This window comes from Acanthochromis polyacanthus, chromosome 6 (genome assembly GCF_021347895.1).
Source record: "Acanthochromis polyacanthus isolate Apoly-LR-REF ecotype Palm Island chromosome 6, KAUST_Apoly_ChrSc, whole genome shotgun sequence".
Lineage (NCBI taxonomy): Eukaryota > Metazoa > Chordata > Actinopteri > Pomacentridae > Acanthochromis > Acanthochromis polyacanthus.
Genome location: NC_067118.1, coordinates 6,946,267 through 6,970,003, shown reverse-complemented (window position 1 = coordinate 6,970,003; position 23,737 = coordinate 6,946,267). Strand labels below are relative to the sequence as shown.

Sequence of the window (23,737 nt, the reverse complement as noted above, 5' to 3'; positions counted from 1 at the left end):
GGTGGTGTTGGTGACTTGGTGGCATTTTTTTTTTTTAATGAGGCGTGATTGAAGCTCTTCGTTCAGTGTTTAGGACAGCAGAATGGAAGACTGGTGCTGCCTTCAGGGACGCCCTCTGAGCCCGTTCATCCGGGATCTGATTGAATCTGTGCGCTGTGATTGGAAATGTTCTTCTTGATTTAGTTCGTGTTTTTAATCAAAATAAGCTCTGTGACTGATCAAATGCGACCCATGAGTGGTATTACACACATATCTGCTGCACTGCACAAGATTTCCACACAATTTACACCATTGTTCAGTTTAACATGGAGTTTCTTATGAAAATTGTGCCAAAAAAGTGAAAAACTGAGACCCAAACATCTATTTTCTTTGCATCTACAGCTGTTTTTCAGAATAAATCAATCAGAATGCAGTGTTTTTAGTCAAAATAAGCTCTGTGACTGATCAAATGCGACCCATGAGTGGTATTACACACATATCTGCTGCACTGCACAAGATTTCCACACAATTTACACCATTGTTCAGTTTAACATGGAGTTTCTTATGAAAATTGTGCCAAAAAAGTGAAAAACTGAGACCCAAACATCTATTTTCTTTGCATCTACAGCTGTTTTTCAGAATAAATCAATCAGAATGCAGTGTTTTTAGTCAAAATAAGCTCTGTGACTGATCAAATGCGACCCATGAGTGGTATTACACACATATCTGCTGCACTGCACAAGATTTCCACACAATTTACACCATTGTTCAGTTTAACATGGAGTTTCTTATGAAAATTGTGCCAAAAAAGTGAAAAACTGAGACCCAAACATCTATTTTCTTTGCATCTACAGCTGTTTTTCAGAATAAATCAATCAGAATGCAGTGTTTTTAGTCAAAATAAGCTCTGTGACTGATTAAATGTGACCCATGACTGATAGTACACACATATTTGCTGCACTATACAACATTTCCACCATTTTTTTAAACCATTTTTCACTTGAACATGATAATTTTGTCTTTATGTTAAACAGCTAGATGGGGTTTCTTGTGAATATTGTGCCAAAAAGTGAAAAACGTAGTCCCTAATATCTGTGCTTTTTGCATCTACAGCTGATTTTAGCAGAAACAGTCAATCAGGATGCAGTGATTCACAGCTTTATGTCTGTTCATACTATAGATTTGTCTTAACATGCCTGCTAACAAAAGAAATATTTACAGCTTATAATGTAATCAGGCCTAAAAGTGAAGATTATTCTAGGCAATCATGCTGTATTTTTCTATTGTTTAGGCTGTATGTGTTACATTTGTCTAATAGCTTTGTTTACTCTCTAATTACCTTGATTGACAAATAAGTTTATTGGCAGTAAATGACAATACTACTCTGATTGTACACACTTTGGTCTGATTTAAGTCACTTTTAATTCAGTGGAAAACTGCTTGTCTGAGCTGAATTGGTTCTTTCAAGCTCGAAAAGTCGCTGGAATTGCGCATAATGTATAGAAATGATTTTTTTTCTGTGGCAAACGAATAAAAATTCCTATGAAATAAATAAATATGGAGTTGAGATTAATCCCAAAACGACTAAACAAGGCAGTAAACAGATAAATAAATTAAATAATAATGTTTTTTAGACTGCTTTTGTTTTCGACTGCTGTGTTTATTCATTCTAGTATTTCTCGTGGCAGTATATATTTCTATTTCGGAGTAATATTTGTGTATTTAATAAGGTTTTTTTTTTAAAGACAGCGTTCCAATATATGTCAGGCAGGATGTGTCTAAACATGCCACACAGCCCAGTAATGGTGACCACAGAAATGTTTGCCGCTCACTCTAAAATTTAGAGTAAATGTTAACAATAACACAATTTTTCTAATGTTTTAGGCATATACAGCCATATGTTTGATAGGTGTAATATCCACTGTTTACTCTGTAAATAATATGATTTACAAAGCACTTTATGTTTAATTAACTGTCCTAATCTTTACTTTACTCATTTTAATAATTAAATAAAATCATTTTGTTACATTTCAGTTGCAATCTAGAAGCAGGAATCACATTTTTGTCATGTGGAAAACTGCATTTCATGGGTTAAATATATTTTTTAAAGACATTTAAAGTGATTTTTTAAAAATGAAATCTGATTTATTCAATACTACACACAGAAATCAAATGTTAACTACATAATTAAATGATACATTTAATGTTAATCTTATAATCTTAAAATAAGAAAGTAAGGCAGTAAATCTGTAAATAAATGTAATAATTAAATGACTAATTTTATTCACTAATGCCACATTTATTTAAACACGGTCATCAAATCCATCCCGGATTTAAAAACACCTGACACAGACTACAGGTGTGGTGCCAAAAAAAACCACCTGTCTTATTTTACCTGCAATACATCATCATTGAATCACATTTTAATCCAATATCCAGTAAATAATAACATTAATAATCATGACAGGTAAAAACAAAATCACGCAGACACGTGATTTTTTTTTTGGCACCACGCCTGTCTGTGGGAGACTTTCCACAGATGAGATGTTCCGACGGCACGTGAAGGCGTCATATTACGTAATAGGGAGGCAGGGCCGAGCGGACGTAGGAGGATACGTGCGAGCACACACACTCGTGAACACAAAGTGGATGTGTGACATTCTTGTGGAGCTTGACAGCTTTTTGTGCGCACCGAGCGACAGACGGACTGGAGACAGCGTCACGGAGCGGAGGACAGCTTCCCGGGAATCCCGTGCTTTTGTTTCGGTTCTTGCTGGTAAGACGCTCCGGTTCGCTTCTCGTGGGGTCTTTTTTTTTTTTTTTTTTTTAATATTATTATCACGGATCCAGGTCTTCTCCGTTGCGCTCTCAGCTCACGGAGACCGAATCTCTCCGGTGCGCTCCGTGCGTAAAAGTGTTTCCAGAGTTAATATCTGAGCGCTTTGTGGTTAAAGGAGGGGGGGGAATGCTGCGTCCAGGTGCTGCGTTTCTGGAGCTGTGTCGTGTTTACATCCGCGCTGCTGGGATGTTCAAACCCCGAGCCACGTGTCGGGAGCTGGGGACCATGTGGCCGTTGTAAACACTGCAGCCTGGTGCGTCTTTATCCCCCCTGACTGCTGTTTCCTGCTCATTAGCTGTGATTTATGGACAGAACCGTGCGCCCAGGAGAAGTTTTTGGGCTTGGTGGAGCTCCGGCAGCCTCTCAGACACTGCATCTGCCTTCTATTGTGCTGCTGGGATTAGGAGTTGTGCATTATGTAACGTCACCAGCACTATTTGCATGCTGCTCCCTCCCAGCTGCTCCTGCACCCTAATTATGAGCTCCCAACCACTTTTCAGCTTAAATGTCAATATTGTTGCAGGAAAGGTCAGATTACGGTTCTCACACGATCGCCAGCAGACAGTGTGGGATCACCTGCGGGTCATGTTCCTGGCACATATGTGTTGGTGTGTGCATGGGGTGTAGGGATCTTTTGTTTCGGACACGTAGACGCACTGAAACTGGAATGGAAGCCGCAGTTTGTGCTCATTTTATCTTTAGAGTAATCAAATCAGCCATGAGTAATATTTGCGCTTCTACAATGAATAAAGCAACACGTCTGTTTTAGCGCCGTGTCTCATTTGTTAGGCTGTTTCTTAGCTTTAAAATAGCTGTTTTTGCACCACTGACATGCTTTTGTTACCCTGTTTTAACCGCTGCTATCTTTGATTTTCTTATCGTAGCTCATCACACAGCAGCAGCGTTCACCAAACATTTGCTCCACCTGCGCCTGACTGAAATTCTAGTTTCATACATTGACACAAAACCACAACAGAATTACTCAAGACATCGTTGCATGTGTGTTTGCTTCCGACTTGGAGTTCAATCAGAGTTCACTGCTTCATGTTCTCTCCACACATCAGGGGAAAGTGGTTTAAGCCTTTTTATTTGATCATGAAATGGGCAGAGAGGGAGCTTAATGAAGGGTAGAATTTACAGTTTGAGAAGGCAGACATCTCTTATAATTTTTTGGGGGGTGTTTTGAATACCTGTGGGCACACGTTTATGTTAACCTGTAAGAAAAAAACAAGCGGAGCGGTGACTCGAGGATAATACATGTTAATGCATTCATGGCACCCTCAGCACCCATAATGAGATAATAACTTGTTGGATGCTGTTGGAAAACTCGGAGATTCAAGGGCGTGTTTCAGTGAGACGGTGTGAGAGAAAGTAACAGTGACAACCTGAAGTCGAGACAAACAAGAAATGATCGTGGAGGTCAGAGGTCGCTGATTAGGAGACAGCGACTGTCGGTGTGGAGGCTGAAGCCAGACTGTCTCTGATCCTCCTCACCTTCCTCACCTTCCTCTCCCATCGCCTCTCCCTCTCTCAAACGCTCACATTCCCTCTACTGTTGTCTCATTAGTATCTTCGCCATCTGCTCCATATGTAACAGCCCAATTAGAGAGGTGCACTTTGACCCTACCTGTCCAAATTAAATCTGAACATCCCCACGCTCCCTCCCTCCGCCACACACAGACAGCCACAGACGTGGGCTCTCCACACTCTGACCTTTCATTGTTGTCTCTCTGCAGGGCCTGAGCTGGTTTGTCAGCCTTGTGTAGGTTTGGTTTTCACCCCCGAGCGTCCTGTGGATATCAGCGGACCATGGTGGTCTGAGCAGAGGGCAGCAGGAAGGCAGCCTGGCACAGTGTGTGTTCACTCTAACGCAGCGAGACGGACCAGAGCCACGAGGACGGAAAACACATTGGCACGCAACATGTCTCAGAACAGAGAACTGGTGGTTTTCTACATAAAGTATAAACTGTCCCAGAGAAACTATCCCCTCAACCACATGGTGCTGAACGAGGCTCCCAACAGGACTGATGGGGGGGAGGCCCGGCTGGGAGAGGACCAGCGGACAGAGACACACGCCAACGGGACTTTTAACGGCACGAGTCCCGGGACCCCCCCGCCGTCCCCGCGGCGGCTGGCGTCGACGGCGACCATGGACGCAGTGAAGGAGGCCCTCCGGGACACGGCCAACGAGTTCGAGCTGCGGTACGCCCGCGCCTTCAGCGACCTGCACAGCCAGCTGCACATCACGCCCGCCACCGCCTACCAGAGCTTCGAGAACGTCATGGACGAGGTGTTCCGGGACGGCGTCAACTGGGGCCGCATCGTGGGGCTGTTCGCGTTCGGCGGGGCGCTGTGCGTCGAGTGCGTGGAAAAGGAGATGAGCCCCCTGGTGGGCAGGATCGTAGAGTGGATGACCGTCTACCTGGACAACCACATTCAGGACTGGATCCAGGGCCAGGGAGGATGGGTGAGTCTCACACCGGCACAGAACGGCCTCACACTCATGCTTTGTTGTTGCTTTGTTGACTTTGATTTAGTATTTTTCCGTAACAAACAAACAGAACAACACATAGACGGAGCAGGAGCCTTCACAGTGTAATACGGATTTATTCAAAAAGGATGAACTGATTTTATTATGCAATATTTTAACCCTCGTCTCGTCCTGCGGGTCAAAATTGACCCGTTTTAAAGTTTGAAAATATGGAGAAAAAAATGTATTTTCACAGAGAAACTTCTGATGTCCACATTTTCAACATTTTTGAGAAATCTGTGGGAAAAGTAGAAATGTTAAAAATGTTTCTTTAAGAACATTCACAAAAAATCAACCAAAATCGAGCGAATTTTGCTGGATTTTGGTAGATTTTTTTGTGAGTGTTAGGTGTTTTACTGATGTAATGAAATCACTGTTGATATTTGTAGGATTTTTTTGAAGATTTTTCCTCATTTTTTGAAAATATTTGCAAGAATTTTCTTTCCAAATTTGGGGAATTTATTTTTTTAAATAAAACTTTAAGGGAAACTTTCCAGGATTTTTTTTGAATTTTCTTGCTCAAGATTTTGCACATTTTCAGAGATTTGGAGATTAATTTTTTTTCAGATTTTTTTTAGATTTTTTTCAGACAAGGACACAATATTTTTTGGTGCCCATAAATGAGGACAACAGGAGGGTTGATAAGGAAAAGCAATAGAAAACTCCAATAAAGTCCAGTGTGGCCACCACCTGCAGGTAGCATCAGTGCGATCAGAGAATTCCTCCCAGACATGTATCATTATATTAGCATCCACTGAGTTGATGGCTGTTGTTATTCGATGTCATTCGATGACCTTAAACATCAAATAAGAGTTGATAGTGAGTAGAATACTTGTAAGTCGGCTGGAATTTTCTGTTGCTTTCCCTTATTAAAATATTGTGTAATGAAATCGGGTCATTCTTTTTGAATAACCCTGTCCAATAAAAGCCACGCCAAGGCTCCAAGTGTCCAAGACTGTCGGTATAGAACATTAAGGTCTTCCAGGTCTTTCTTCAGTCTTCCATGTATTTATGGGTTCAAGTTTAGCTCCTTCCAAGAAATACAGCCTCGCATCTCATACAGTTAAAAGATGATCAATAAACAGCTCAGTGATAACTGTGATCACCTGATATTCAAATAACATTTCCATTTTCCTCAATACCTTTCACATTTTTGGGCTTAAAGTCGTTCCATGATGTATATGGAATATCTTTGGTCGGCCATATTTTTATTGTTGCTGTTTTTTAAACCCGTGCTTGTCGTATTTGTAGGAAATATGTATCATATAGGGTCACACTGTTTGCTTGTTTAGCCCAGAGGTGTCAAACATGAGGCTCACAGGCCAAAACCGGCCCGCCAGAGGATCCAATCCGGCCTGTGGGACGACTTTGTAAAGTGTAAAAATTACAAAGGTGAAAATGAATACTTCCTGTGAAGATATTTAAAGACACTGAACACTATATCATTCAGTAGCTTTAGTAGGACAGAGTCTGGTTTGGTAGAACCTTATTGGTGATGCACTGCCACAACTTTTATTTATTTTTTTATGTGTAAATTTTCTACATTTTCAAGGCAAATCTTTTTCTTAATAGTTCCCACTTTGGTTTGTGTGGACTGTCAGCTCAGAGGGTCAGGATTACCACACAGATGTGGAAGTGAATGTAAATTCACTTTAGTGCTCAGTTCCACATGTTTCGTGCCTTTGCAGACAAACTGTGATCTGTCAGTTGTAATGTGTAAATGATAAACTGAGGCATAGTGTTGTTAAAATTCCACTCATTTTTCTGAAGAAATGTCAGTTTGGTCATATTGTTCGATAAACAGATAGTCCATTAACTGTGAACATTTTCAGAATGCACTTTTTTGCACTAAAACAAAGGACAAATTTGGAGTTAATGTTATTTTTTGATTTGTTAGGATTTTTCTGCTCACTTTACATCAAATATGGCTGAATGTGAGCTTGAACTAAAATGACCTGATCTCGCCTCTTTACCACCAGGAACATTTCTGAGTTTAATCACACGGTACGGTCTGCTCAGAACGCTCTACGTGAGGCGTGTTGGGCTTAATGTCAGGAAGGTGGCTTTTTTAACCTTTCAGATCACCATGGTAACCGATGCTGCACAGTTCTGCTCAGAGTTTCTCTGAATCGACTCCCTTCCACCCAATCGTTTCCAGACTGCAGACTCTCAGCTGAGGGAACATGAGCTGTACGTTAGTAATCCTCCTCACAGACACCCTGCGGTATTATATGCCGTATGCATTGCGTTGCCATGGGAACATGCATGCATTCAGATGGTAATGCAGAGAGCGCAGAAATGTGTTTTTATGTTTGATCCTGATTCACTGCCAAGTTTGTTCTACTCTGCTGGTGCTGATCAGTCTGTTGGTGTTTATCACAGAGAAGATTCAGTCAGGAGCATTATTTTCACATTTTAGGGGACAATGTTAGACCAGAACGCACTTAAATCCAGTATTATGTTTAACTATATGAAGGTTAGCAGCTCTGATGTGCAGCTGCATGGATCAGTATCTACCACCATCCTGCCTCCCTTCAGTCTTTACAGCAGCAGCGCTTTTTACCATCATAAATGTTTTTATGTCTCGTTGCTCTCCGTTTAAACGACCTGTTGACTGAAGCAGGCGGCACATGATTGGTCCATTTGGTGCAGAAGAAGAGTCATGTTACGTGTTCATTGCCCCGTTTTATGCGCGTCTGAAGCGGAAAGTCTAGTTAGGCAAGAAAGTTTATAACCACCGTCCTGACGCTTGTTATCTTTGAGGGGAATTTGAGGTTTTGTCGAGCTGGTTAAAGAAAGCCTGGATCTGTCAGCTTTCTGGTCACCTGGATGAAAAATTTCACTGTTGACACTCGTTTTTTTTTTATGCACCTCAGCTGGCAGCAGTCTGGTGGAAAATGAGTATAAATCTGGACTCATGAATGTTTTTATTGGTGCCTTTTTTTGTCCTGTTTTGCTTCAACATTGTGCAACACGAACATCTCAGTGTGACCATCCTCCATGGAACAGGGTGGGGTTGTGATCAGCACAGGAGAAAATACTTGAGATTAGATAATGCTGGTAAAGACATATGCAGAAGTCAGCACTTACTGGCAGTAAAGCAAACATCTGTGCCTAAAAGCGAGTGTTTGTGTGGTCAGCAGCTGGTTCAGCTGTTCTCTAATTGATCAGCAGCGCTGGGCTCAATGAGCTGCATCGAAGTGGGAGCTTAACGGGCTTCATCAGGGCTTTGTAGCTGCCTGGGGATCGAAGTTCTTTCATCACAGGGAAGGATGAAGTCCAGGGCTTTTACAGATAGCCCTTTGTTTTACTCCGGTCAGTTGATTGGCTGCCTGCTCTGCTCCCTTCTTCTGTTTTCTTCTATCTGATCATTTTATTTCTATTTTTTTAAGCTGTGATCTCCACTGAGACAGCTGCTTAGAGATTAAAGCTCGTTTTTTTTCTGGGGTTTGTTTTGTAGTGGACCGTCCGTGTGTGTGTTTGTTGTGCGTTCATGCACGCTCCCAGGACAGTTCAGGTCAGCTGTGTTCTTTTGTCGCAGTCATTTGCTGGTATGGGAGGGGAGGGGTTGTTTATATCCGCCCCGGTGCTGTCTAAGACCAGGTCGAAGGTCGATCCTATGGAAACTGACATCGCCGCGGCTCAACCTGGAAGGAAATACAGTTGGGCAGACCTCTGGGCTTTGCTGTTGTTTGTTCTGCATACCTGAGAGCTGTTTGTTTGTTTTAGTGCTGGACGAAAACCTGGCGATAACGGAGGGAGGATCAGATTATGGAAACAGCTGACAGGACGTGATTTGTGACAGTAAATCTTTACAACACATCGATGTTGGTTTTTCTTTATTTGACGGACATTGTATCGTCTACCTAGCCTAGCCGCGCTAGACCATGTTCTGAAGGCACAAGGGTCTAGGACCGCTCGACAGGGAGGGAGGCGGGCTAGAAGGTTGTCTTTCAAATCACTCTGCAGCAATTGGGTAGGTATACAACCAATCAGTGCAACGAATAGGCTGACGTAGTTCCTAGAGCGCCGGCGGATTGTGGCTAAGTCCCATTAGCTTCCCAACCAGCAGAGCCAACTGGTATATTAAGGATTTGCCATATCCCGTCGCCATAAGTCCAAATACGTCTTTCTTCTCAATGAAACACTTCAGTGCCGTCCTTTGTTTATCTTTCAAGTTGAATTTTAGCTTCAAATCTTTAAGGGCTGTGGCCAAAGCCAAGTCGAAAGATAACTGTTATTTTGCGCAGCCATCTTCTTGTCTATCCTTGTTTCTATGGTTGTTTCCGGTTGTTTCTGTCAGAATCGTCGTGCCTCTGTCGTCACTTAGTTACGCCCGCCTTCTGACTCTACACTTCATGGTGATTGGTCCGGCCAGTTTTAGGAGCATCCAGCCTCGAGCCTTATGGAGGGTAACTAGACCCACCCTGGCAGAGAATTAAATTCATTGCCGTGGGTTGTCTAGCGCGGCTAGGCTATCATCTACCCGGACCCATAAATACAACGCTATCCTCATTCTGTCACTGATGTTGTTAGCCACGTAGCTGCTAAGGAGGTCACATTGCAGGTTTAAACGGAAACATCTCAGCAGCCTGGTGATGGATTGGCTGAAACTTTGTCCACACACTGATGTATTCTGCAGTAACTTTGTCAACCGTGTGAGCTTTTGTCTAATATAAACATGAGGTTTAAAATAATTTGCATAAATCTCATCAGCTTCAGTTGTATTTTGTGCTAGTTGGCGAATGTTAGCATGTTAGCCCGCTAAGAAAAGATTGCATACACAGTGAACGTTTTCTGCTTATTAGCGTGCTGATATTGTGAGTATTTTAAATACTGTCATGTCCAGATTTACTAATAGAATATCCTCACAAATACTAATTATTTAATTGCTTTCATTGTTGCTGAATCTGTCCAATATTTTTAGTGATTAATGGGCTGGTTTTCTAAGAATAGACTAAATGAAACCTAATAAATCCCAAAGTAAGTTATTGTGCCAGATATTGGTCAGAAAAAAAACAACAAAATGACATAACAGACAAACATGCAGAAAAATAATATACCAGTACAATACATTACTGAAAATCCAGTGAGTATGCTATAATACAGCTATACTATAATAAAAAAAGTAATGCTGGCAGTAGTACTGATGTAAGAAGCAATATCACACATGATAATGAAATATTGCACCTGAAAAATGAGCTAAAAATTAAATATTGCACTTTACGTTGACAATGTAGTCAGAATATTCCACATGAAATGAAATGTAGCACATATTGATCTGTTAAGTCAGAAAAAAAGTTTTTCAAAAATAAGATGCTCAGTTTCTGTTATAAAGAAGGAAGAAACCAGAAAAGTGGGATTTAAGAGACTATACGAGAGACTTCAGGCTTTTTTCCCCCACAAAACATGACTCAAACCAACTGATAGCTGCTGAAGAGTGTAATAGATGATAAATAGTAGATTATTCCATTATCTGTTGCTGTGTGCTCAGAAATGGATGAGCCACCAAGACGTTAATCTCACTGCAAATCTAATTTCCGATCCTGACCTCAAGCAGATATTTTTATATTCGGAGTGTAAACAACACGTCTGTCACACCTGTGCATGAGCTCATAAAGTCTCACACACTCCCTCTCATTACGTTTATACTGGAGGTGGAACAGGATTAAAATTAATCTAATTAATTAGAGGCGTTGTAATTAATTAATTGCATTTTTGTCAAATGGCAATATTTGGCACAGTTTTTCAATTCAAATAAACTTTGGTTGTTGACTGCATGGATTATATGTGACCTTAAACAACAAATGTTTGCTTCATTTCTATTTATCTGCATTTTCATCTGTCTACTACATTCACAGATTGAACACTTAAAGTGCAATTATAGCGATTATAATTTACATTTTAGGACTTTTTGTAAACTCAAGCACTTCCAGTGTCTTCTAAAGTGGTCTATTATGGGATGGCTGCACCATTAGCCTGTACCAGGACTGTTGAGGCTAACATTAGCTCTGATGCTAACAGCAACATGTTTGCATTGAGGTGATCGTAAAACTCTTTGTTTCACAATTTTTACACAACCACCCTTTTAACCAGGCTGCAGTGGGAGATTTTAAAAGGAAATTTTCCACCCAACAAGTCAAATGTGGTCTCGTCATCCTTCACTGTTCACCAAGCTTTTTTGTGCTGACATCAGTGCATCCTGTGTATCTTCTTCATGGCTGGAAAGCAGACTTAGGCTCCTTACTGCCACCTACTGGACTGGAGTGTTCATCAGTGTCACTGGTGTGCCAGAAAGGTGCCATTAAATTTTTTAACGCGTTATTACTCTACCAAGGCAAAGTCATGTGACAATTGCTGTTGGTTTGCCTCAGTAGAATCCGATGTGCACTGTCCAAAATTGTCTTGAAAGTTGTCTGAAGTGACTTGAAATGTGTCTAAAATTACTCAAAACTGTCCAAAAGGATGCAAAAATTAAAAAAAGATCAAAAACTTGTCCAAAATGGCCCGTGTTTTTTAAAAAAAGAACTTTGTTAAAAATGACTATAAACTGTCCAAAATGTAATGAAACTTCTCCACAATGACTCGGTTACATTGATATGATAAATGACATTTATTGTACAAAAACAAAAAAGAAGGTGGTGCAGATGAGCACCGCTAGCATGGAGCTCTATTAAATTAGCACTTTTATAGATCTAGTCTGGTCGTATTATACTCTATTATATCTGTCCAGTCCTTAGAAAACAAAAATGAACAGATTCTAACCAGTATTATTTGAGTATCTGAAGTTTGCTATGTTTTATTCCTCAGTAGAATTTGATGTGCTCTGTCCAAAATACAAAATTTGTTAAAAAATTACTGTCCAGAATCAGGCACATTTTTTAAAATGATATAAAGATTGTCAATAACGACTAGAAGCTTGCTGAAAATTACAAAAAAAATGTGCTTATCGCTGTTGGTTTGTCTATCTGTTAGCAACATTACTCAAGAACAGACCAACGGATTTGGATGAAATTTTCATTAAAATTAGAAATGACACAAGGACCAAGTGATTAGATTTTGGCAGTGATGTGGCTTATAGTCTGGATCCATGGATTGTTAAATATTTCTGCATCCTTGTCAGACAGCAATGCGGCGTCACTGTAACCATGACAACAAGTGAACACTGCATCGGCTGCCTGCTGATGTAGTGACATGATTCGGTATCCGTACATAACGTACACATACATAAACAAATGCTGCATTTCTGACAATGCCTTATGGGGAATGAATAGCCTAGGCAGAGTACTGCGATCTCTGAGTGCTTTTTTGTTTTTTTTTCTGTAGTAATTAATCAAAATGAACGTGTTAAAGTCCCAGCTCTGATTTCTGCATTTTGCTTAGCAACAGGTTGACTAACGGCTTCAGTTAACGAGCTGTGCTTTCGTGTTGGTGTAACCTGGACGTGGAGAAGTTGAATGACTTGATTTAAAATGTTGAATGGATCAGATTGTGTCTGCTGGCTGGTTTCACTTCTCCTACCAGCACATGACGCTTCCTTCCCTTCGGAGCTTCGTTTAATTCACTTTTATTTAGCTGTTGGCTGGTGCAACGGAATGAGCACAAGTCTGCTATGTGTCCTGTCGTTATAAGTTAACATGCTTGAGTCAAATTAAACCACACGGTTCAGAGGGTGGATTCCCACCAGCACTATCACTTCTTCCCATCACTTCGCTGCTTCTCTGCTCTCTGCCACAGTGTCATTTCTGTGTCTTTTTAGTGGTTTTTGTCACTTCAAAGCCAACCTGCACTTTCCCTGAAACGTACCAGAGTCTCATAGTGAAACCCACATGAGACTTTGTTGTTATTCTTTCTCGTTCTGTCTTTTATTTCCCTCTTTCTTCCTCCCCGTCCTCCCCGACGCTTCCTCTCAGGGATGAAGTGCAGAGCCGTTGGCAGATGTGCGTATAGCTGTGAGGCAGGTGTGCCCTTAGTGTTAGCTGATGAAATATTAGTCTGCCCCGAGCTGCAGCAAGGTCACTTTCTGTTTCACTCCGCGATCACTCAGTCATTTTAATATCTGCAGCTGGGGAAAGTTGGTGGAGGAAAAAAAAGAATCTTGATATTACTCTGACAATTGAAAATATGATGTAAATTTATGATATGAATCGGTCTTTTGAAGCGTACTCTTGAGGTAAAGTCATCACCGCCGGCGTAATTTATAGATCGGAGCTCGGGGGTGTTTCCCAGAAATTGGGGATTTACTGTTTGTGGTTGTCGAAGTTTCAGAACAGCTTTCTGATTCTCAAGCTGAGAATTTACAAAGAAAACTCTTGGTTTTCTGATATTACTGCACTTAATGCATCAGGTAGATTGTATGTGTCTCCCGTTTCAGACTTTTTTTAAGCAAAATACTTCATGAATTGCACATTTGTTTGCCATAAAAGGTAGTAAAATCAGAATATTTGGGTTTATACGTTTGTGATTGTCCAAGCTTCAAAACAGCTTTGTAGCCTGAAGCTAACACCTTGTTGGGAAAGCAGGAGGTTTTCCAATATTGCTGCATTTGATTAAAATTGAAATGGATTGTGTTATTTCAGCCATTTCTTCAAGCAGAATACCTCATTAGTTTGATCATTTCTTCATCATACATCCTCCTAGAGTCGTAATCTTTGGGTTTGTGTTTGTCAAAAATTTCAAAACAGCTTTGTACTCTGAAGCTAAGATTTATTAGGAAAGCTGTTGGTTTTCCTATATTGCTGCATCAAGTTCATTGTTTCTGCTGTTTTTTCAAACAAAACCCATCATTAGTTGAACATTTCTTCATCAGAAATCCCAGCAAAGTTGTAATCTTTGGGTTCGTGCATTTGTGGTTGTCGAGCATTCGAAACAGCTTTGTACTCTCGAGCAAGCACCGTGTTCGGAAAGCTGGTGGTTTTCCGATATTTCTACATCAAAGTGATTGTTACAACCATTTTTTAAAGTAAAATACTTCATAAGTTACACGTTTGTTTTGAATAAATGGTAGTAAAGTCAGAAATATTTGGGTTTGTGGTTGTTGAAGCTTCCAAGCTGTTTTCTAACCTGATGCTAGCACCTCATTAGGAAAGCTGTTGGCTTTCCTATATTGCTGCATCAAGTTGATTGTTTCAGCTGTTTTTTCAGCAAAATACATCATTAGTTGTACATTTCTTTGTCACAAATTCTACTAAAGTCATAATCTTGGGGTGTGTGGTTATCAAAGCTCAAAACTGCTTTGTAATCTGAAGCTAACACCCTGTTTGGAAAGCAAGAGGTTTTCTATATTACTGCACCTAAAGCATCCAGTGGATTATTTCTGCCTCCTGTTTTAGACGGTTTTAAGCAAATACATCATAAGTTGCTTGTTTGTTTTCAATAATGGTCAGAAAATCAGAATATTTGGATCTTGTGTGTTTAGATTGTCGAAACTTTAAAACGGCTTTGTTATTTCAAGCTAACACTTTATAGAGAGCATTTGGTTTTCCAAAGTTGATTGTTTTCAGCTGTTGTTTTTCAAGGAAAGTGCATCATTAGTTGAACATTTCTTGGTTATAAGTTCTAGTAATGTCATAATCTTTGGCTTGTGTGTTTATGGTTGTCGAAGCTTTGAAACGGCTTTTGTAATCTGAAGCTGGCATCTTGTTTGGAAAGCAGGAGGATTTCCAGTATTACTGCACCTAAATGTCCAGTAGGTTGTTTATGTCTCTTATTTCAGATAGTTTTTCAAGTAAAATATATCATAAGTTCTAGTAAAGTCATAATCTTTGGGTTTGTGGTTGTTGAAGCTTCAAAGCAGCTTTCTACTCTCCAACTACCGCTTTAATTAAGAAAACACTTGGTTTTCCAATATTCCTGTGTCCAGTTGATTGCTTCTGCTGTTTTTTTTTTTCAGCAAAATACTTTAAGTTTCACGTTTGCTTTGAATAAATAGTAGTGAAAGCAAAATATTTGTTTGTTGTTGTCGAAGCTCAAAAATAGCTTCATATTTTGAAGCTACCACTTTATTAAGAGAGCTGTTGGTTTTCCAATATTACTGCATCAAGCTGATTGTTTCTGCTGTTTTTTCTCAAGGAAATACTTAATGAGTTGAAGATTTCTTGTCATAAATGGCAGTAAAGTTATCATCTGTGGGTTCTGGGCAGCTGTCAAACAAGATAAGGGAATGCATAATAAAAAAAAATTATAAATACATCTCCTTTAGCTCTGTCAAATAATGAACAGGCTTTTTTTTTTTCCAAACTGTAAAGATATTTTAAAATCCGTGTGACTTTCAGCTTCATTTTCTTGCTGTTTTTCCAAAACAAAACCACAAAGAAGAGGTGAGAGATGCTCTTTAGCGCAGGGGGAAGCTGAGGTGACAGTTAAATATTGAAAAGTGAAAGGTGTTTTGCACAACAGAGCGAACCTCCGCAGCCATAAAACGGATAAAGCTTCAGCCTAAACGATCCGCCGGAGCTCATTTTGGAGCCTCCACCGTCCAGGGACGCCGAGATATTTGATAGCAGCTCGGTAGGCGAGATGAATGCGCTCAGCCAGATTCTCAGTCTGTGGTTTGAAAGGAAGCACAGGAGCAAAACCATATATTAGTCAGATAATAAACCTCCTTGGCAGACAGCAGAGGTAGAGACAGTGCCATCGACCTAATAATGCCGTTCCAGCAGAGCAGGCGATGGCAGTGATTACTCAGTGGAGATTGAGCCGCCTCAGGGTGGGGGTACGGGGTTATTACCAATTATAGATGAATAATATCTCGACCTGCTACTGGGGGAAACAATGTTTTTTCCCTTCTGACAGACTAATAAAGGCTAAACTCATTTAGAAGAGCCACAGTGCCGCGGTCTGGGGATGCTAGGCTGGAGCTGGATGAGGAGGCGGTGCGAGTCCGGTGGAGAAACGAGGAAGAAAAAAAAAAAAGAGGGCCATTAGTCGGTTGTTGTGCTTTGTGCTGCGGTGATGGTTTCAGTGAGGTCAGGGAAAAGTTAACTACAAGAAAATTGTCCTCGAGCGGGGAAAGTCTTTTATTCCGCCTTGTTTTCTGTCTGTTTTTTCACCACCTCGGCCACTTATAGATGTTATGTTGTTATGGCAGCAGTAAAGGGAAGTCTGGTGACATTCTGTGTTTTCCTCATTGTCAACAAATGCATGAAAACACCAACAAAGTGATCCTACTAACCAGTATCCAACGCCTGTTCTGTCATATTCCTCTGTGCCACAGAGTTCCATTGTTGTCGGAGTGGTAAAGAAGAAGTGGCACTAAATGTGGCAGAAAAACAGCCCCTCAAAAAACTCTCTTTCTACTTCCATGTAAGTGACATTACTGGAAATGACAGGGCCCGTCTGTTTTAGCAAATGACCTTTTAACGAGTGATGCAGCCTTCACAACAAGCAGCTGGGTTTAGACTGAGAGCTTGTTTGGGCTTTTCACGGGACTTTTTTTTGATAACAAAGATATCGAATCCAGCATGTTTGTGCGGCAGGTTCCACTCTGATGCTGTAATTAAAGGCCTGTGGAGGGTGAGTCCATTGACTTGTTTTGACAAGGGAAACACCTGAGCTTCCTTTGTGCCGTCCTCCTCCTCATCCTCCTCCTCCTCATCCTCGCTGCCAGACTTATTTACTCTGCCGCCCTCTCCCTCTCCGCCTTTAATTAACATGCACATAGGATAGCAGTTAGATCCGCCGAGTCGTCTGTCAGGCTGCCTGAACGTTGAAGAGCAGGAAATCTCACCCTTGGGACCATCTAGCCCGCCTCCTCTCTCCTCCTTCTCCCCCCAGAAACCTTCATCTTCTATAACGTCTCCCCTTGTGTTTGCCCTTCCGTCTCCTCTACGCCTCCTCCTGCCACCAATCGATTTTAATTTCTATCTGTTCCCGCCCCGCCAGGCCTCCGTTTATCATCTTGGAGCTCCTTTATGTTCCTCCTCAGCGCGCCCTTCTCCACTTTCCCTCCATCTGTGTTTCTGTGGTGGTTAAACGTGTCACCGATAGCCGCTAACCTCTTGCACCCCATGTTGCGGTGCTTCTTCCGTTTGTTTACCGAAATCACGTGTACACACATTGACCGTCACGAGCGCTATCGATTCCCTCCGACTCGATCCTCCCCCGTCCCTGCAGCTGCACCATCCCTTCATCTTTCCCTCTCTTCCTCCCTTCTCATCTCCCTCCATCCCATCCTCCTCCTCCTCCTCTTCCTTCATCACTAATGGCTCACGTGTGGCTAATTAGGAGAGATGTTTTTCTTTTTTTTCTTTTCTTACAGCTTTCTGGGTTTTGTTTTGAGGACAATGTTTTGCTCACGAAGCAAAGTTTAGTTTGTTGTTGTTGTCGTCTGGTAGATTTGAGCGTTTTATTGTATGGTGGCGCACTGCGGAGGGGAGGGGACGGCGCCAAGTCAGACTGGTCATGTGACTACCTCAAACAAAGGACCTGTGGCCACACACACATGCACAGAAATCTGCTTTACTGGCTTTTAGTTGAGCCCACAGGTGTGCCACCGCCGCTCTGCAGACAAAGCCCGATCTGGAAGCGACTTTGCCATTGTTTATTCTCTAACTTGTGACACACACAGAACCCAGACAATGCTCCCGCAGACCCCTTTTTTGTGCATCGGATCAGTGGCGGGCACTTTTGTTTGAGCGCCGTCAATAAACGCCTCAGTGCGGTGGGCGGCTCTATGCAGATTGATCTCTGAATGTCCTCATATGAATGTAGCTGCTCAACCACGGTCCCTATTGTTTTTGTGTGCATATGTTTAAGCGTGTGCGTTGGTATTTTGGTGATCTGTGGCATGAGTGTGTGTTTGTACTCAATGGTGGGTGTCAGAGTCACAGCTTGAGAATGGCAGCAAACAGATTGTATGATTCACTCGCCTCCAGCTCCCTGACAAGAACATCAGGGATGCGTTGGGTGTGATATTTTTTTTTTTTTAACGTGTCAGTTGTGTATATGTATGTGAGCACACGTGTCGTACTTGTTTGTGTCTCGCTTGCCTTTTCTTTAAGATATGTTCTTGGGGCTGCACAGTGGTCTACCAGCTAGAAGATCCCCGGTTTGCATCCCAGCCTTCACGGGATCTTTCTGCATGGAGTTTACATGTTCTCCCTGTGCATGCGTGGGTTTTCCCGGGTTCTCCAGCTTCCTCACACAGTCCAAAAACATGGCTGAGGTTAATATTTATTCTAAATTGTCCGTAGATGTGAATGTGATTGTTTGTCTCTATATGTAGCCAGGTGATGGACTGTTACCTGTCCAGATTCAAGATTCCAACATTCAAAACCTTTATTTATCACAAACACAATTGTACATAGCATAATGTGCAGTGAAAGACATTGAGCACCTGTTCCCACACCTAAACAAGAATAGTAATGAGGAAGAATAAAAACATACAATAAATAAATGAAGTTTATTTGCAAAAACAGATAACTCCATTTTATACATTTTCAGAAAACGTTTTTTATTGTTTACTTGAGATAATAATCACAATAATTTATTTTTCTCTGTTTTGTCATGTATTTTTCTACTGAGTCAAATCCACTCAACTTCAGTTTGATTGGTATTAACTCAAGTAAACAATAAAGAAAATGTTTTCTGAAAATTTATCAAAACGGAGTTGTCTGTTTTTGCAAATAAACTCTTCAAATATGTAAATATAGGGGTCCTCGACTTATGTTGGAGTTCTGTTCCTATGGCGCGACGTGATTCGATTTTTGCTGTAAGTCGGAACTTCAGCGAAAATGTAAACAAAGACGTTACGTGCATCATGATATCGATCAGTTATTCGAAAAAATTATGAATACCAGTGACCAAAGCCGTCTTATAGCCGTTCTCTAGCTTAACAACGTATTCATCCACTCCACAACAACTGTACAGCATTTTAATTTTTGTTTTTTTAGACTTTATTGTAACCTTAATGTTACTCTGGTTGTTAACCTGCATCTTTTGTCTTCTTGTTGTTGTTTTTTTTGTTGCTGTATGTGAGCGGCTGAACACTGAATTTCCCTTGAGATTAATAAAGTATATATCAATCTCTAACTAATTCCACATAACCAGTTCCGATGTAACGATGAAACGCCATAGGTCAAAGATGTAAACCAAGGATCCCCTGTATGTAGGTAGATGGATGGATAGATGCAAGTGAGAGGCGCCCCTGGAGCTCTCTCGCTTGCTGAGGAAGAATTGCTCCTGTGTTGTTGCCGGAGACACAAAAAAAATCAGCAATTTACACCCAGAAGAGCCATATTTATTGCTGTATACACATTGATGCATACCTACGGGAGATCATGGATAAAGAAAAAGTAATTATTCGAGGCTCGGTGCTGACAAAACTTAATGATCGGGCCTTCAAACGACAGCCCCCGTGGTCAAGACAGAACCCGGATAAAAAAAAACCCACAGCTCTAATGAGTACATTTGCAGCGTTTAGGCTGCATCTGATTTTCCACGTCGTGTTTCTCTCATTTAGACGCCCACACTGGTGTCGCAGCAGCGAGGCATCTGTACATCCAGACGCTGTTTATGTACACAGGACAGATATCCAGCTGTGTAATGGATGAGTGTGTGTGCCTTCACTGAGCTGTTAGAGCCACTCTGCCAGACTGGTAGACATCAGACTTTCACCGTTATGCGTTGCCTCCCGTCAGCCTGGCAGCGTTCGGCAGGCGAGAGCGAAGAAGACGACAACGACGACGAGGTTACGGGGATGCAGATGGCAGGTGGAGAGGAAGACGAGGCTGGCGGTGACTCAGCTAGATGGGGATGCAGTATGTGGGTCAATAGGTTATGCTGCGTGTCTGGTGCAGTTTGCCATGCAGCTCGTATATATCTATACGTCGTGTGATGCCGGAGGTTTGCAGAGCAGAGTGGCTGCTCCACTTCTTCATGGCTTAGTGCTAAAATCAGGTCACAAGCTAGTCCCCCCCCCACCTCCTCCTTTATTCTTCCTCTCCTTCTGTGTGCTCGTTCATCCCCTCATTTATTTATTTATTTTTACCTCTTTCTGCTGCAGCCCACATCCCTGCTCTTCCTTCCCACATCCCTCTCCTCTCTGATTGCATTTCCTCCCTCGCCATCCTCCTCTTGTCTATGTGTCTCTTCGCCGCTCCTCTCTCTGTGCTCATATCTGTGATCAGATTACGAGGCGTATCATGGGATTAGTGAGTCTCATGGCATGCATTAAAGTGAGAGAACTGAGGGATGGATGGAGAGGGTTGATGAGTATTTCATGGTAATGCGGCACCCAGTCTCATATCGGAGTAAATGATGATAAAGAGCATTGAGGCCATCGTTGTTACATTCATCACAGGCTTGTTTGAACGGCCGGAGGGGGTAAAGCAATAAAAAGCTAAACTTCAGCGGCTCTGCAATAACGCAGCGAGGCGATGATAGGAGAGGAATAGAAACTAGATAGAGAAAAACAGATCTCCATCTGCCGCTGTAACGGTCCTGTTTCTTTCATGTTGTCAAACCTTTATGAACAGTAAGTGATGGGAAGTGTAGTTTCAAGGAATTCTGCCTCTTTTGCTCCTTGCAAGTTTCAGTTTCCAGGCATTTTCATCAGCCTCATCCTTCTCTTTCCACCCCTGCCGCCTGCTTCACCCCTTCTTCTTCTCCTGCTCTAGTTTCCTCTAATTTCTCTTTCTTATTCCGCCTCACTCGCTGCTTTTCTCCTTTGGTTCGATCTCGGTGTGTTTCCTCTGTTCCAGACAGATGGCAGGTCTCGGGGTCAGGGTGTGGCGTCTGAGCGGGGCGATGGCCTACAGGGTGGAGGGTTTTATCGCTGAACACATCCAGACTTACAGAATAGAATATCCTTTAACGTCACAGCAGCAAAGTGAAAGTAAGGACAGCAAGAAAACACAACTATAAAGAGCTGAAATATACACACCGTATATCCCCCCTGAGACCTGGCCCATTAATTTGTACCGCACATTTGTTTTTGATCTACATCTTCTGACACATATGAGCTATTCTACTAAATCCCGATGAGCTCAGCACATGACGTCCGGCCTTTCCAGTGATATCTCCTGTGTTTGGGTGGGATCAGGGACCTTTGGTTTCATGCTGTGATAAAATGGAGATGGAACCTAAAGGTGCCTGCCAGGAAAAGAGGAAAATATTATTAAGATATCGTTGTTTGACCCATGGTAATCATGTGTTTAATTGTTTAGAGTTCAGTTAAGCTTTTTGTCAGGAAAAATAATACAGGAGGCGCTTGATTTTCGCCGTAAGTCAGAACTACGATATAATCTAAACAAAGCCGTTACATGCATCACGATATCAATCAGTTCTTCGGAAAAGTCATGCATACCAATGACTTTCATGCGTGTATGAATCATTTTACAAGAAGATAACGGAATGTGTTTCTCTCTTTTTACAACTTGATCATGCTTGAGAGCCATAATGAAAGGCAAAAAGTTAGTGAATGTAGCACAATCCAAGGTGGCGTATAACCGGAGAATGTAAACAAAGCCATTTTATAGCGCCGCGTGACGACGTATTCGTCCACTCATCAACTAGTTCCACATAACCAGTTCCGATGTAACGACTAAAAGCTGTAACTTGAGAACAACGTAAACTGAGGACCCCCTGTAAATCAGTTTCGACACAGGACTGCAAGATACACATTTAAAATTATTTCCTTAATCAATCATCAAAAGCATTATGTACCAAAACTGGTTAAATTCAGTGTAGTACACATGTTTCCTGTTGCATATGACATTGGGATGTCGAAACGCCGTCCTGGTCTTTCCCAGTTTGTTTCATTAACATCATCTCTGGTTGGAGGTCATTAACCTCCACAGAAGTCTTTGTCATGGTGCCCATCGCTAGCTTAAGTCCTACAATGCTCTCCCTGTACTTTCACTGTAAAAAATGTAAGTTTTGTACAATTTTGTTAAAACTAGCGAGTGTAAAGAAATCTGAAAAGAGAAGGGATGTCTTGATCCGTCTCAAGGATCAGGACCAGGGCCAACATTTTCTAAAGAGGACTGCAGAATATAAATTTTCAATTATTTCCTTAATCAATTATCAACAACATTATTAACTGAAGCTGATTAATTGACAATAGAACATTGGGCACAGTGGACTTATTTCCTACTACATGTGACATTGGGATGTAGAAGCACTGTCCTAGTTGATCTCAGTTTGTTTTAACCACGTGAACTCTGGTTGGAGATCATTAACCTGCACTGAAGTCTTTGTCATGGTGCCCCGCAGAGCGACGTATTTGTCCGCTCCACTCACCAGCTAGAGCCACGTAACCAGTTTCGATGTCATGACGAAACGCCGTATGTTGGAGGACGTCATAAACCGACCCCTGTATCCCTTTTATGAATGTCAGCTGTAATGGACATGATTTAACGGGGTTAGCTAATAGCTAACTCGCTTGCTACTTCTCCGTTTACATTAAAATTTCTGCCCCAAAACACATTTCTTTATGGGCTATTAAACACATTGAATGTAAAGTAGTTAATGTAATAAATAGTTTAGAGCTTTGTTTCTTTCAACCTTTTAAATTTTACACTCTTGTAGGAACTGAGAGAATTTTGTACCAAATAGCTGAGGATTAGAAAATGGGTTGATATTCTTGTTTTCTTGTCGGCCTATTTTGATTTCAAAGTGTTGCTGTTTTTTTCACAGTAAGATGGGTAAAAATATTTTTTGTAAAATTGTAACCTGTGTTTTAGCTCCAAAAAGGCAGGAAATTGCAAAATAAGTTCAATTGAAAGATTTTTTTTTCCCTCCCTCGGTTCTCAGGAGGATATACAAAAAATATATATGTCCATGAATATATTACACTTTCGTCATTTTATGAGTGTGGTCTGTTGGGAGCAGTGCTGGTTATAAAGACTCTCCAATGCTTTCCTTCTCCGCTTTTACCCTTTCCTAAACCTGTGATGTCCCTGCCTGCCTTCAGACCTCAGTCCTCTGCCCTCCTGCTGCGTGTCGGCGGTGTGTACGTACAGCATGTGTGCACGTCTGCTGACAGAATGGGGTTTTTGTGGAGAGCGACGGCCCCCAGAGTGGAGCAGGGAACAGATTGGAGTCTGAGCCTCCACGTCCTGACTCATTAATCTCCTCTTTAATTCATGGTCTCACCGCCGGCTCAACACACACACACACACACACACACACACACACACACACACACACACACACACACACACACAGCGTCCGCTTCAAGGTCCAAAAAGAAGAAGAAAGAGAGTTTACATACAGGCACAAACATCAGCAACGTGTCACCAAGGAAAGGACGGTTCAATGAGTCAGTTTCCTCATTTTCTTAGTTCCTTTCTTCTACTTGGAAATGATCCTTTACTCTGGGCCCACCTCTCCTCCAACACTGGCATTAATCTGCTTTAGGTGGCAGTAATCTAACCAGCGTGACGTTA

At 41.6% G+C, this 23,737-nt stretch overlaps 1 protein-coding gene across 1 annotated transcript in view; it reads left to right on the top strand.

The window, feature by feature from the left end:
* Positions 1 to 2,600: 2,600 nt before the first annotated feature.
* Positions 2,601 to 23,737, top strand: part of bcl2l1 (BCL2 like 1) — a 46,338-nt gene continuing 25,201 nt past the window's right edge. Inside the window, exons 1-2 of the mRNA XM_022208826.2 lie at positions 2,601 to 2,755; positions 4,555 to 5,285. Coding sequence (XP_022064518.1) covers positions 2,629 to 2,755; positions 4,555 to 5,285 — 858 coding nt within the window. The 5' untranslated portion in view covers positions 2,601 to 2,628. The remainder of the gene's footprint in view (positions 2,756 to 4,554; positions 5,286 to 23,737) is intronic.